Genomic DNA, 16,263 nt, shown 5'->3' on the forward strand with positions numbered 1-16,263 from the left:
CCGACGCTTCGGACACTGGCCTGGGCGCCGTGTTAAGCCAAAGCGTTGATGGTGTCGAACACCCCGTAATGTATCTAAGCCGGAAACTGATGGACTGGGAGACCCGGTACGCGGCAGTGGAGAGGGAGGCCTTGGCCATTAAGTGGGCAGTGACCCATCTCCGTTACTACCTGTTGGGTCGCGAATTCACTCTGGTGACTGATCACGCTGCTCTTCAGTGGATGTCCCTACACACGGAGTCGAATCCGCGGGTCACCAGATGGTTTCTGGACCTACAACCGTACAAGTTCGCTGTCACTTATCGGCGAGGTACCCTTCAGGCCAATGCCGACGCCCTCTCTCGGGTTCACGACCTCTCGGTTAGGTCCGCCCGACCTGACGGGTCTGGGCTAAGGGGGGGATCATGTCACGCACGCGCGAGTAGGAGGCCGCGGACGGATTCGAGCGCACATAGGAACGTGTTCGCCGGCAGGGAATGGCGGGTACTAACTTTCTCCCTCTGCTTCCTCATAGGAAAAAAGACCTCCCTCCGCCATAGCTGAAGGCTGACCGCAGTACGGCACTTCCGCCCTTCCTCCGCCATCTTGCGATGACGTCACCCTTCCCATCCTCCCTCACGGTCCTTCCCAGCATCCCTGCACTTCCGGCTCCTCCCTTATAAAATGGCCGCGGACGCCACGGTTGGCGTCACGCTTATGAAGGCTTATATGCTTTATAATTTTGACCTCTTTTGTCTTTTTTGTTGTTGCCACGAGTTCGCGACAATATACGGGGCCGGAGAACACCAAACCTCTTTGCTGTCTCCTGCTCCATTTGTTACAAGGGTTAGGTGTGGAGTTTTAGGGGAAGCACTTTGTGAGTTTCAGCTGCAGTATGAGTGGCAGATCTGAAACCATTTCTGAGACCAGACGTATGTGTCTGTCCAGATCTTAGATGGTCATCAGTTCTGTCAGTGTGCTTAAACCTTTCTTGCAGGCAGAATGCAGTGAATTGGCTTATGTCTGTACTATCCGCAAATGCTGGCGTATTACATGCCTTCCTGCCATGTGCCAATGACATTCTCTCTTTCTTTTTGTAAAACTTTGAGGCATTATGACATGCACAAAAACTAGCCATGTGTGTCTTGGGTCTTGCTGTAAGCTGAGCTTTAAATTAAGCCATTTTTAAATGTGACCCGATCAGGCATTATTCAACTAGGTGCACACAATAAGATTTTATGTGTTTGGCAAATTTCTGTGCATAAGTTGGGTGGCTGGTTACAGGATCTAAAACAAAATGAATGTTTTGTTGTGTGAAAGTACATCAGCTTTAACTATGTTTTTTTGATTGTAGAAAATGTTGCATTTCTTTTTACTTTAGTATAGGTCTTTTATTGAGACGAATGAGGAAGGAACATATTAAAAAAGAAAAAATACTGTTTAATTAATGTATAACTATTTAGAAATTTAGGTGATGGGAATAAGTGGTCTAGGTCTGTAGTGAATTTTTAAAAATGTTTAAAGAAAGGTAATATCAGCATGAATTTTTGAGTGGAAATCAAAACAGATGAAAGTGAATTCCAAGCTGATTCATTAAAAGACAATTAGAAATTCAGTTTTCAGTAAAAAATACATGAAGCAAAACTTTTTTAAACAGAAAAAATGTTATACGAAGTCTGCTCAATGCAGCTGAGCTCTTACCTGAGTTAAGGTTTCTTGTTCATGCAGTAAAAGTAATTTAATTCCAGGCCCTTCTGTTCGCTGCTCCAGCATAAGTGAAAAATGTTCGATGCATTTAATGGACAGCTTCTCTTGAAGAGTGAGGATAACATCCTTTAAAAAGAGAATTGGAAGCTGATCATTCTAAAGAAGTACACATATTTCTCACAGCAGTGTATAGAATGAAATATATAAACAGAATCATGAACAATACATCAAGATGTGAAGTTTAAATTTTTCCACATCATTGTGAATTTTTGGCAGATAAATAAAATGTATACAGAAACTGACTTTTAAAAAAATATATATTGAGTAGAGTAGGTCCACCAATGAAATTAATGTCATTTTGTGATATTTTTTGTAGAAATAACCTTGTACAGTTCAGTCTTTATATATATATATATATATATATATATATATATATATATATATATATATATATATATATAGATATAGATAGATAGATAACTATAACTCTACTGTTAAATACAGACAATGGTAAAGCATCACGTAAAGGACAGTTGCAAAGTTTTATATTTTTGTTTTATTTTTTCTTGCCATGAGGATTTGTTTTTGGCATGGTGGGGTCCTTGCATGTGGTCTACAGGACCAGGTTCACCTCTCAGCTGGTCAGCACATTTATGTACACGTCCTTTGAACTGCAGGCGATGAACGTTGGTCTACCAGTCTACCATCCTCCTGGCCCGGCCAGTTTATTTTAATCTAAATTTTCTGATTTCTTAACCTCCATTATCAAGCTCTATAAGGTGATACTGCTTGGGGATTTTAATCTTCATGTTGATGATGACTCCTTGTGCAGTGCAATCTTTGATTTTATTAGCACTACCGAGGCTTTTAATTTCACAAAGCATATTTTACGTCCCACTCATATAGGAGGGCACATGTTAGACCTCATTTTTTCTCATGGTGTTAATATTGCAGCTATCATGTCTAAACACATAACTAACAGTGATCACAATGTTTCTTTTAATCTGTCCTTCATTTCAGATTTTGTTCAACCCAAACTGGTGAGTAGTGCTCGTATTGTCAATGAAGGTGTAGTTGCACGATTCTCTGATATATTTAGTAATATTTTCTTTGGTTATTTTATTGATCACTGTACCAACATTCTAAACATTATTTCCACTGTTAAATTAAGATCTAAGTCTGCTGTTAACACATCTCCCTGGATGAATGAAAGCTTCCGTCGTTTCAGACGCGTCTACTGGCAGGTTTAGTGTTTACGCAAAGCCACTAAGCTGGAGGTGCACTGTCTCCATCTTAAAAATCTGCTTTTTATATATAACAACATGGTGAGGGAAGCTAGAGTTTTATATTTTTTTTTCTTTTTTCTAACAGTAAGTGCAACACTAGAGTTTTATATGATACAATTTCCAATATTGTTTCAACCTCTACATCTAATATTTTGGTCTCTTCAAATAGAGATTGTGATAATATTCTTAATTATTTTGTTAGCAAAGCCATGGTTGGCAGCTCCATCTCTCCACATATGCCTGCTATTCTAGACATCAATCCCTCAAGTACTTCCATTTTTGACCCTTTTAATCCACTTTCTCATGAGGATTTATTTTCTCTGATTAAGAAACTATGGCCATCTTCTACTTCCTCAGATGTTTTACCAACATCCCCGTTTTTAAAAGTTCTTAATTTTATTGACCTTAGTCTAATATCTGTTATTAATAGCTCTCTGGTTGTGTCCCCAGTTTTTGAAACATGCTGTTGTTCATCCCCTGCTGAAAAAAACTGATCTAGATCCCTCCATTGTAGAAAACTATAGGCGCATCTCAAAACTGCCACTCTTTTCAAAGATTTTAGAAAAGCAAGCAACAACTGTGCACCTTTCTTGAGACAAGCAAGGACCCTTTACAATCAGGGTTTCAAAAGAATCATCCCACACAGACAACCCTACTAAAAGTCTCAAATGACTTACTAATGGCTGCAGATGCTGGCAAGTGCTCTGTACTGTATTGCTTGATCGTAGATCAGCCTTTGATACTGTTGGCCATAAGATTCTTTTAGATAGATTATCCCACTCTATAGGTACCAATGGCTCAGTTTTAGCCTGTTTTTCATCTGATTTAACTGATAGGACTTTTTCAGTTCATTTGGGTAAGTTCATGTTAGTCAGTGAGTGCTTCGCTGTTTTGTTAGGTGCCCCCGTGTTCTGTCTTTGGGCATACCCTTTTTATTATTTTATATGTTACCGTTAGCTTATATTATTAATTTGTTTAAGGATACTTCTAATCATTTTTATGTCAATGATATCCAGCTCTATTATTTTTTAACGAGCCAACAACTATACAAGTTTTTTTTCTTGTTGATTGTCTGACAGAGATTAATTGGCTTTAATTGGTTTTACACCAACAACTTAAAGCAAAACTCTCAGAAAACAGAGCTTCTAATTTTTGCCCCTCCTGACCTATACACTGAAATGAGTCCCTGAATTTTGATGCTCATGTGAGGTCCCTTAGTCTCTCCTGCTTTGTTCACCTTTTTGTTATTTGTAAGACCAAAGTGGAAATGCTCATTCATGCTTTTATCTCATCATGTGTTGATTTTTGTAACTATTTACTGTACGTGTCTAAGCAAATCTGGTTTAACTCGCTTTCAGACCATTGAAAATGCGGATGCCAGGCTTTTAACACACTCCAATAAGTGAACTCCCATTTCTCCTATTTTACTGTCTTTGCATTGGCTTCCAGTAGAATTCAGGGTACATTATAAAATTCTTATACTCACAGAGCTCTGCATGGTCATGTTCCTCTATACATTGGGGATTGCCTGCACCATTACACCACTTGTCAAGCCCTGAGTTCCAGCCAACAAGGCCTTCTTTCTGTCCCCGCTCCAGGCCAGGACGTGTGGGGGTCGCACATTTCAATATGTTGTTCCCAGACTGTGGAACAGTCTTCCTCCTACACTGAGATCGGTGCAACTGGCTGAATGGTTTAAAGCCCAGTTTAAGACTTACCTTTTCAGACAAGCTTTTGGGTAGTTTTTGGTAGTGTATTTTTACATTATTTTATGTATAACTTTATTTTTATTTTATTTTATCATGCAGCATTTTGTCACGCCTGTCTCAGAAAAGCACTTTATAAATATGTTTTACTTACTTACTTATAAGTGAAGTGCATATTATATTATTTATCTTGATTTTCAAAAGGCTTTTGATAAGGTACTTTATGAAAGGTTAGTGATGAAACTAAAAGAAGTGGGAACTTAGGGCATGGTCTGTAGGTGGGTTCAAAATTGGCTTAGACATGGGAAGAATTTAGGTTGTGTTGAGGGGAACTTTCTCAGCATTAGGTAATGTTACAGTAAATGTGGTGTCTTTTTGATATACTGTATTTACTCGTGTACCATGCACCTTCGTGTAAGACCCGCACCCTAATTTTTACAAAGAAAATCGCGAAAATCGTTTTGCCCCATGTACGACGCACATTATGATTGTATAGGAAGCATTTAGAGAGAGAGAGAGAGCACAAGCGAGAAAGAGCGTGAGTGCGTGAGCAAGAGAGAGAGAGAGCGCGAGTGCACGAGCAAGCGAGCGAGAGAGTGCGCAAGTGAAAGAGAGAGATTGCGAGTGCGCAAGCAAGTGAGAGAGAGCACGAGTACACGAGCAAGCAAGCAAGAGAGAGTGCGCGAGTGAGAGATCGCGAGTGTGCAAGCAAGCGAGCAAGTGAGAGAGAGTGCGAGTGCATGAGCAAGCGAGAGAGAGCGCGATTGCGAGAGCAAGTGAGAGAGAGTGCAAGTGTGTGAGCAAGCAAGTGAGAGACAGAGCACGAGCAAGCAAGCGAGAGAGCAAGCGAGTTCAAGCAGAAGAAGTAAACATTACAGAATTACATTTCCTCATGTATGACGCGCACCTGATTTTCTAATGCTAATTTGCAGGAAAAAATGTGCGCGTGCTACACGCATAAATACGGTACATAAATATATCAGAAAAGATAATGGGATATTAGGTTATATATCACAAAGGATGGAGTATAAGTCAAGAATGGTTATTCTCAGCAACAACATTCATGTCTCTGGTGACTTTTCCTATACAGTCAGAAGACAGATCGGGAGAGCATGGGGAGTCATGAGGTCACTGGAAAGGGGTATGTGGCACTCCTGAAATCTAAACAAAAGGACGAATGTCCACGTCTTTAGAGTCCTGGTGCTTCCTGTCTTGCTATATGGCTCAGAGACAATGACGCTATCCAGTGACCTGAGACGAAGACTGGACTCCTTCGGTACTGTGTCTCTTTAGAGAATCCTTGGGTACTGCTGGTTTGACTTTGTGTCAAATAAGCAGTTGTTCACAGAGTCCCGAATTAGGTACATTACCTGCATTGTGAGGGAGCTTCAGTTACAGCACTACTGCCACATGGCTCAATTCCCCAAGGGTGATCCGGCTCGCAGGATCCTCATTATTGAGGACCCGAGCAGCTGTACCAGGCCAAAGGAAAGCCCATGCAACACCCTTACTGCGGCAGATAGAGGGTCATTTCCGGAGGGTGGGACTGGACCGTGTGTCTGCCTAGGTGGGTTGCCAACCAGGATCCTGAGCTGTTTCATCGTGTGGTGGTTGTGGCAGAGTGGTGTACCAGTGCATGCTCCCTAACCTGACCTGACCTGACCTGAAGTTATTCTTAAGCTTTACAACACACTTGTGAGGACTAAGTGGTATTAGCTATGAGGAGAGACTGAAGGAGGTGAACTTTTTCACCTTAAGTAAATGGACATTGAGAGGGCCCACGATTGAGGAGTTTAAAATTATAAAAGGAAATGGTACTGTGGATCCCAGTTGTTGAATTAAGATAAATTATGCAATAAGAAAATGGGAACAAGGTTAGAAACTTGTGAAGAGCAGATTTCGCACAAATGTTAGAAAGATTTTCTCGACACAAAGAACCATAAACACATGGAATAAATTACTAAGTAATGTGGTGGAGAGACCTTCACATTTTGACTTGATTTTATTTTAAACAATCTAGGTGAATAGGATGGATACGTTTGTTGAACTCAATGGCCTGTTTTTGTCACAATTTATCTAAACTTTTAATGTTCTAAAAGAAAATGTGACAGTTCTTTTGCATTAATTTATCATAAAAATGGTCCCAATTCAAAAGACATTTTGTGCTTTTGGTACAGGGTCCAGCACTTCAACGAACTGACCTCTCAGCTAACCCCACAAATAATGAAAAGGAAAACGAAATAAAAAATCAACATTGAATTAAAAAACTGAAATTGATAGAGCGAAACTTACAAATATGGTTTGATTGTTTTTAGGCAATGCATTATCAGGTAGAATAAATAACATGCTCCTCCTGTAGTATTCATAGACTTTTAGGATAGTTTTAATGAGGTCCCATTCCCAATAAATATATCTGAGAAAACATTTTATTGCAGACAACTGAGAATTGCCATTTGCACAAACAAGGCAAAAGAACAACACATAAAGTGCATCAATGAAATTTTTGTATTAAGAAAGACATTATTTTTCTCAGCTTTGCAAATTGAGTTAAGTCACTAAATAACATTACATCCAAGAAGAATTTAAAATGTACTTCTTTGTTTTACAGTATTATGCAAAAACAAATTGAATCTGCTGCTCTTACTGATAGATATATTATGATTCCAGACATCATACAGTATATTAAGATGCAGTGAAAATTTAGACAAAGTTGTACTCTGCGAGCAAAGATAATTGTTTGACTCTCCTCTGAATTTAATTTAAGTTACTGCTATCAGATCTCTCAATTTCAAAGATTTTATGCAGTTACATTTTTAGTTTTGCATAAGTGGCATATATACAGCTACTAGCAAAATACCAGCTCTTCGCAGCGGAGAAGTAGTGTGTTAAAGAAGTTATGAAAAAGAAAAGGAAACATTTTAAAAATAACGTAACAAGATTGTCAATGTAATTTTTTTGTCACTGTTATGAGTGTTGCTGTCATATATATATATATACACACACACACACACACATATAAACATATATATACATATATATATACATATCTAAATATACACATATATACATATATACATATACACATCAACATATATATACATATATATACACATACGTATACACACACACACACACACACACACACATATATATATATATATATATACATATATATACTGCTCAAAAGAATTAAAGGAACACTTTTTAATCAGAGTATAGCATAAAGTCAATGAAACTTATGGGATATTAATCTGGTTAGTTAAGTAGTAGAGGAGGTTGTTAATCTGTTTCAGCTGCTGTGGTGTTAATGAAATTAACAACAGATGCACTAGAGGGGCAACAATGAGATGACCCCCAAAACAGGAATGGTTTAACAGGTGGAGGCCACTGACATTTTTCCCTCCTCATCTTTTCTGACTGTTTCTTCACTAGTTTTGCATTTGGCTACAGTCAGTGTCACTACTGGTAGCATGAGGCGATACCTGGACCCTACAGAGGTTGCACAGGTAGTCCAACTTCTCCAGGATGGCACATCAATACGTGTCATTGCCAGAAGGTTTGCTGTGTCTCCCTGCACAGTCTCAAGGGCATGGAAGAGATTTTATGAGACAAGCAGTTACTCTAGGAGAGCTGGAGAGGGCCATAGAAGGTCCATAACCCATCAGCAGGACCAATATCTGCTCCTTTGGGCAAGGAGGAACAGGATGAGCACTGCCAGAGCCCTACAAAATGACCTCCAGCAGGCCACTGGTGTGAATGTCTCTGACCAAACAACCAGAAAGACTTCATGAGGGTGACCCAAGGGCCCCATGTCCTAAAATGGGCCCCGAGCTCACTGCCCAGCAGCATGCAGCTCGATTGGCATTCGCCATAGAATACCAGAATTGGCAGATGCACCACTGGTGCCCTGTGCTTTTTACAGATGAGAGCAGGTTCACCCTGAGCACGTGACAGAAGTGAAAGGGTCTGGAGAAGCCATGGAGAATATTATGCTGCCTGTAACATCATTCAGCATGAGCAGTTTGGTGGTGGGTTAATGATTGTCTGGGGAGGCATATCCATGGAGGGTCACACAGACCGCTACAGGCTTGACAAAGGCACCTTGGCTGCCATTAGGTATCAGGATGAAATCCTTGGACCCATTGTCAGACCCTATGCTGGTACAGTGGCTCCTGGTGCACGACAATTCCTGGCCTCATGTGGTGAGAGTATGCAGGCAGTTCCTGGAGGATGAAGGAATTGATACCATTGACTGGCCACCACACTTTCCTGACTTAAATCCAATAGAACACCTCTGGGACATTATGTTTTGGTCCATCCAATGCCACCAGGTTGCACCTCAGACTGTCCAGGAGCTCAGTGATGCCCTGGTCCAGATCTGGGAGGAGATCCCCCACAACACCATCTGTCATCTCATTAGAAGCATGCACCGATGTTGTCAGGCATGTATAGATAGATAGATAGATAGATAGATAGATAGATAGATAGATAGATAGATAGATAGATAGATAGATAGATAGATAGATAGATAGATAGATAGATACTTTATTAATCCCAAGGGGAAATTCACAAAATCCAGCAGCAGTATACTGATACAAAGAAACAATATTATATTAAATAGTAATAAAAATGAAAAAATTAAAATAAAATTAATGTTAGCATTTACTCCCCCAGGTGGAATTGAAGAGTCGCATAGTGTGGGGGAGGAACGATCTCCTCAGTCTGTCAGTGGAGCAGGACAGTGACAAAAGTCTGTCACTGAAGCTACTCCTCTGCCTGGAGATGACACTGTTCAGTGGATGCAGTGGATTATTCATGATTGACAGGAATTTGCTTAATTCTTGACTCTGCCACAGATGTTAAACTGTCCAACTTTAATCCTACAATAGAGCCTGCCTTCTTAACAAGTTTGTCCAGGCGTGAGGCGTCTTTCATCTTTATGCTGCCACCCCAGCACACCACCGCGTAGAAGAGGACACTCGCCACAACCGTCTGGTATAACATCTGCAGCATCTTACTGCAGATGTTGAAGGATGCCAACCTTCTCAGAAAGTATAGTCTATATATATATATATATATATATATATATATATATATATATATATATATATATATATATATATATATATATATAGTATATGTATACAAGAACACAGGGGCCATACAAAGTGCTGCGTACAATTTTGAGTTGCTGGAATTAAATTTTGGCAAAATGGACTAGCCTGTCACATAATTTTTTCACTCTGATTTTTGGGGCGTCTTTGAATTCAGGGCTCTGTAGGTTGATCATTTTCATTTCCATCAAATGATGTGGCATCCTTTCGTTCCTAACACATAACCCAGTCTATATCAGTATAGATATCCAGGAGTATTTCTTTTTCCCATTGAGATCTGATGTGTTTTCAAAGTGTTCTTTTAATTTTTTTGAGCAGTTTATATATATTGTGACGGACAGCCGGGTCCCATGCCCAGCCGGGGCGCCTCTGCTGCATACGTCCCGGGGGAGCCACCATGGACAGTGCAATGCCCGGGGCGCCTGGGGGCAGCCTCCCTGGCTGTGGGTCCTTCCTCAGTCTCTCCTGTGGCTCCATGGGACATGGAGTCCACCACAGCCCGGTTGGGAGATGGGGTGGCCACTAGGGGGTGCTGCGGAGAGCCAGCTGCCACAATGGACGACTTCCCAGCCCCACCCGGAGGTGCAATTAAGACCAGCTGGTCAGGCACCTGAAGCACTGCCGGGTGGACCATAAAAGGGCAAACCCTCCTTCATTCAAGGCCAGAATCGGGAGGAAGAGGACGAGGTTGCCTGGGAGGAGTGGTGGTGCCAGGAAGGGTTGTATAAAGTCTGTTTTGTGCTTTTGGGACTGTGTTGGGCCTGTGGGACACGGGGAAGGCGTGCCCCACGGCTGAAGAAAAGAAATAAAAACCTATTTGTTTTACGTGCCTCTCGTAAGTCTGTGCGGGTCGGGCTATATAGAGCCTTTACAATATATATATATATATATATCTACATATATATATATATATACTGTATATAGCAAAATCCCTGCGCTTCGCAGCGAAGTACTGGTTTTAAATTTTTATTAAGAAGAAAAGAAAACCTTTTTAAACTGAGGGAAAATATACCAATAACTATTTGTTAAGGATCTCTTTGTATACCGCGTTGTCAGTTCAGCACTCCGGTTGTAATATGACCAAGCTGTGCTAGCTTACTATTGAGAATGCAACGTATAGTTGTCCAGGAGAAAAGCAATGTTGCCTGAAATCAATGGCAACCTTTTGTAGGGTCTGTCCCTGAGACTTATTAATTGTCATCGCGAAGCAGAGCCTTACTGGAAATTGGAGGCATTTGAATTGAAATGGGAGATCAGAGGGTATAACGGTGATGCAAGGAATACATTCAGAGTGTGGTGCTCTGCTGTTTTTTTGTGTAGCTGCCTTCACACAACTTCTCTGCTGCTTTATAAACGAATGCCATATACTGTAAGGCCGTCATTTCTCCTTTGCTTCGCAGTTCTGTACTGTTTTATTGTTCGTTTATTACGATTGCTATAGTTATTGTGTAGCTATTTGAGACTTACTTTACTTTTCAGATACCCATTTTCTTTATTTAATCCACAGCTTGTACACTATTTTTTGTTCATTTATTACGATTATAGATATTTATTCATTCCCTTCTTTAGCTGACTGCCTGCTCATATAAGGCGCTCCGCTGGTTTTTTGTGAAGCAGCCTTTACACAGCTTCTCCACTGTTTTATAAATGAACGACATATAAGGCCATCCTGTTTCCTTGCTTCGCCAAGGAAGTTGCCTTTTTATTTAATCCACGGGTTTTCCGCTGTTTTATTGTTCGTTTATTACAATTGTTATAGTTCCCTTTATATAGCACATTGTCACTCCGGTTGTAATATGACGAAGCTGCGCGAGATTACTCTTCAGAATGCAATGTATAGTTGTCCAGGAGAAAAGCAATCCTGCCTGAAATCAATGGCAACCTTTGTAGGGTCTGTCCCTGAGACTTCTTACTTGTCATCGCGAAGCAGAGCCTTACTGGAATTTGGAGGCATTTGAATTGAAATGGGAGATCAGAGGGTATAACGGGGATGCGAGGAATACATTGAGTGTGGAGAAACTCTAGAGACAGCGTGTGTATTAACTTGTGGATTTTTCTATGAATATTTGGTGGCAGCGTGACGAAGTTGCTTCCGCAAGACCGCGTTAGCTGTGGAGCTCAGCTCGAAGCATATTCTTTTCCTACCTTGTCAATTGTGTAATGCGTTTTTTGAACAGGTTTGATGCATGGAAGTGATCACTCGTACTGCATTCAGTCAGTTCACGTGAGCTGCTCTCTTGTGTGATGTTGCGATGTCCACGGCTTTATTTAATGTTAGCTAAGACCCAACACTTAAAGGTTTCTCACTACAGCAATTTTAACTCCGTTACAAAGTGATCCAAAGTCACGTTTATACCTTGTGGCTCATTAAACTTGTATCTCGTGAATAAAGTATGCGACGAAGGCATGACAAACGGCAGCGGGAGCGTGTCCATAAACTAAATTTTAACTTACTGTTTACACCGTGCTTTGTTTCCGCAGTAGCTGCACTTATGAATAAGCTTGTATGCGTTTTTCTTCAGCGCTATTTGGAGCTCTTCCTAGTTTTCTACGTACTGTGTTCACAGTCAGTTCACGTGATTACGTGAGAGGCGTGATGATTTGACACGCAACTCCACCCCCCACGGCCATCGAGCTAAAGTCCATTACAGTATATGGAGAAAAATAGGTTCCAGTTATGACCATTGCGCGTAGAATTTAAAAATGAAACCTGCCCAACTTTTGTAAGTAAGCTGTAAGGAATGAGCCTGCCAAATTTCAGCCTTCTACCTACACGGGAAGTTGGAGAATTAGTGACGTTGGAAAGTTCAATATGGCGGCCGACAGTGGCGTCATACCATTGAAATAAGTACGTACATCGGTTTCGGTTAGCGCAGGGAAGGCGCCTACCAAATTTCGTCAAGATGGGGCCATAAATAAGAACGTTCAACATGGCGGACGTTGTCGACCGTTATCGACCGTTATGACCGTTACGTGTAGAATTTCGAAATGAAACCTCCTTAACTTTTGTAAGTAAGCTGTAAGGAATAAGCCTGCCAAATTTCAGCCTTTTACCTACACGTGAAGTTGGAGAATTAGTGATGAGTGAGTGAGTGAGTGAGTCAGCGAGTGAGTGAGTGAGGGCTTTGCCTTTTATTAGTATAGATATAATGTACGCAGCAAAAGTCTTGGGTCACCCAATAAAATTATTTTTAAGCTATTTTCCTGGGCAGTATCTACTTACTTGCTCATGACACATTATATGTCTTGTATTTTTAAAACAATTCAGTATGTTGTCTGCCACCTCTTAGAAAGCTTGTCACTTTCGTTCAGTACTTTTCAAGTAATCCGGTGATAAATTCTTCCATGTTTGACTTTTCTTCTAAATGTTCTGCTTTTGTTCTTTTCCTTGTCCAAGCGATGAGAGACATTTTCTATTATGGTGAGGTTGGAGCTTACTAGTCTAATGCTGTTGGTAAGTCTAAGTTATATTTGCAGCATATTTGGGGTCATTATTGCACTGATGCTTTTACCATTAAGTAATTTTCCTGAACGTACAACACAATGAATCAAAATGAAAAGGTTTCATGTGACGGGGCGTGGTGTACAAGTCAAGAGAGTTTATTCTTAAATTCTACAATGGATTGGTGAGGCCTCACCTAGAGTACTATATACAGCTTTCGTCTCTGTGATACAAAAAAGACATATCAGAGCTAGAGAAAGTGCAGGAGATAGCAACTAGGCAGATTCCAGGACTAGGAAGTTTGAGATATGAGCAAAGATTCAAGGAGTTGGACCATTTTAGTTTAGTCAGAGATTGAGTATTTAAAATTATGAAAGAAATTAGTACAGTGAATTTCTGTTGTTATTTTAAAGTAAATACTTCAACCCTAACCCAGGGACATAGTTGGAAACATGTTAAGGACAGATTTCACATAAATTTTAGAAATTTGTCCTTCAAGCAAATACTATAGACTCATAGAATAAATTAATATTGATTTGTGGTGGAGAGTAGGAATTTAGGGACCTTCAGATGTTCACTTGATGTTATTTTGGACAATCTAGGATGGAGGAGCTTGTTAGTTGAACAGCCTGTTCTCAACACAATATCTCACTGAGATTTTAAGTTTTGCTTTCATCATGCCACATTGTTGATGCTAGTTTTGTGATTGGCAGTATTGTCACACTTTTTGTAACAGTGCAAATGGTATTTAAGATGCTGGCACAGTGTGCATTGCATCTATGTTTTTTTGATATTTTAAAAAATACAAAACTTGGCTTGCCTTTAATTAGGGAACCTTTTGAATGTTTTCTTGATTTTAACTTTTTGACTAACAACTTTTTAATGCTTTTGGTTTAGATGCTGTCTTTTCTCTGTGTTCACATATCAGCCTCCGTCAGTCTTCTGATCACATATTTTTACTGCTCCCTTCTAAATATTTTACACCATCATTATTTCTCTTTTTCCTCACTGGTATACCTTAACAGTATCTCATTCAAAACTTTAAGTCCCTCAGGCGTTTATTGATATTTTAGGTATGGAAGCCACTTGAACAAGCTAAGTGATTCTGTCAAATAATGATATGTATTTTATAGGCATTACGATGTCATATATCTCGACATGCTCGTTCCTACTGACGTTTAACAGCAAAGATCTGAAGCATTGAAAAGAACAGAATTATCACCAACAAGGGCCAATGGGGATCAGAAATATCAAAGGTAATATTTCTAGTAATTTAAATGACACAAAAGAAAAAGCAATGCAGAGTAATAAGAAATGAAAAAAAGAGGTTTACTTATTTTAAGAAACAAAAATAATATTTTTTTCAAAATTATAATATCAAAAATTATTTCAAATTCATCCCAATTCTTTAATCTTTCAGCAATTAGACCTAATCTGTTAAATGTGTGAGTTAACGATTTTAATCAATTAGGAAAAGGAAAAACGAAAGACCACTAAACTAAATATTTATTGAAATTAAATGAAAGAATTTCGGTTCAAGTTCTTTATCGTGCTCTGACCATCTACATTTTAATAATCATTTAATGAACGTTATGGTATTAAAGTTTAAAGTTTCTATCCAATAGTTCTCAGTGCAATCCACAAGGAATGAGGTCTTATCAAATGAATGCACATAGTTGTTCTTATTTATTTATATCCCTCAGGGCCTACCTAAGGTAACATATCATGACATATGACTTGAATCCAAAATATGAAAAACTGAAAATACTATTAATAAAGCATGCATAAAGTACTATCAGGTAAATGAAACTTTTCAATTTAATTTAGCCTTTAGAAAACTCACTTTGTAATTCTGCTGACTTACCTTAATGCAAGTGTTGCTGTCAAACCGAAAAGACTTGGTCTGCCCATTTTCGAGATAAACCTTCAAAACATTTGGCATGAAAAGGAGAGAGTTGTCCTTCACCGTGTCCTGATAAAAAGAAAGGGATTTAAAAATTCATTAAACAAAACCAGTATTCTTTTTACGTATTCTACACACATATACACACATTCAGACTCTACCACATTAAAGTCATTTTCTGTTTCTAACCTGCTTAATCCAGACCAGGGTCACAGGGAATTGAATGGAGATTTTCTCAGTCAGCACAGGAACAAACCCTGGAAAGGGAGCCAGTCCATCGGAGGACAAACACACACACACTTCCACGTGCCAAACACACTAGGGCCAATTTAGCATCGCCAACCGCATACTGTAAATTATACTGTATATGGTGTGCTTTCTGTCTTGTATCGTTTTTATTGAATGAATGACACTTTTACTAATGTATGTGCAATCTGTTTCATTATACAGACCTACCCATGTTATGTCATTTGAGGTCCTTTTTCAGATGTCAATTACCATTTGTCTATTTAACTACCAGTACTTTGATAAGAATCAGATTTACTTTAAACACAACTCAAAGCACTGTAAGAAGAGATTGATTAAAGAAAGTAATTTCTAAAAACCAAATGACTACAAACCTTGCCTGGAAAGAGAGACCTGGACTTGGGAATCAGGGAGTAGCAGAGATGAAGAAAGGGAGGTGTGCTTCAGAAGGCCCAGATTCATCTAGGGCAGGGCCTTATTGTGAATTTCAAATACCATTAGGATGAACTGTCTTCTCTTTTTGGGAAAGCTGTAAGCCAGGGCACTGCACTCCACCCTTTTAAACAAGTCATCGTTTTTTTAAACCTGTCACTTTCAGTTTGATCTGCTTCAGTTTAATTCAGGTTGGTTTTCTCACTAGTCTTTTTCTTTTCTTTTTACTTACAGAGAAGCCAATACATCACATTAAAATCATGCATTTTGCTCTGCTGACAAGTTGTCAGATAAAGGAGCACTGGAATAATCGTTTAGAAGGGTCCATTCGTCAGACTGGCTGGCATGGCACTGACTCAGCTATCGAATGGCCGATAGTGGGAATGCAGTTTTTTGGCCGAAGTCTGAAGGACTCTGTGTGTCTGGCTTGTCCCTGACTCCTTTTCAAC

At 39.6% G+C, this 16,263-nt stretch overlaps 1 protein-coding gene across 5 annotated transcripts in view; it reads right to left on the bottom strand.

Moving 5' to 3' along the window:
- Positions 1–16,263, bottom strand: part of frmpd4 (FERM and PDZ domain containing 4) — a 787,881-nt gene that overhangs the window by 62,334 nt on the left and 709,284 nt on the right. For all 5 annotated transcript variants that reach the window (XM_039743624.1, XM_039743625.1, XM_039743626.1 and 2 more), the window contains 2 exons: positions 15,098–15,205; positions 1,680–1,811 (listed from right to left, as the gene is read on the bottom strand). In XM_039743624.1, coding sequence (XP_039599558.1) covers positions 1,680–1,811; positions 15,098–15,205 — 240 coding nt within the window. The remainder of the gene's footprint in view (positions 1–1,679; positions 1,812–15,097; positions 15,206–16,263) is intronic.

This window comes from Polypterus senegalus, chromosome 2, assembly GCF_016835505.1.
Source record: "Polypterus senegalus isolate Bchr_013 chromosome 2, ASM1683550v1, whole genome shotgun sequence".
In the NCBI taxonomy this organism is placed as follows: domain Eukaryota; kingdom Metazoa; phylum Chordata; class Cladistia; order Polypteriformes; family Polypteridae; genus Polypterus; species Polypterus senegalus.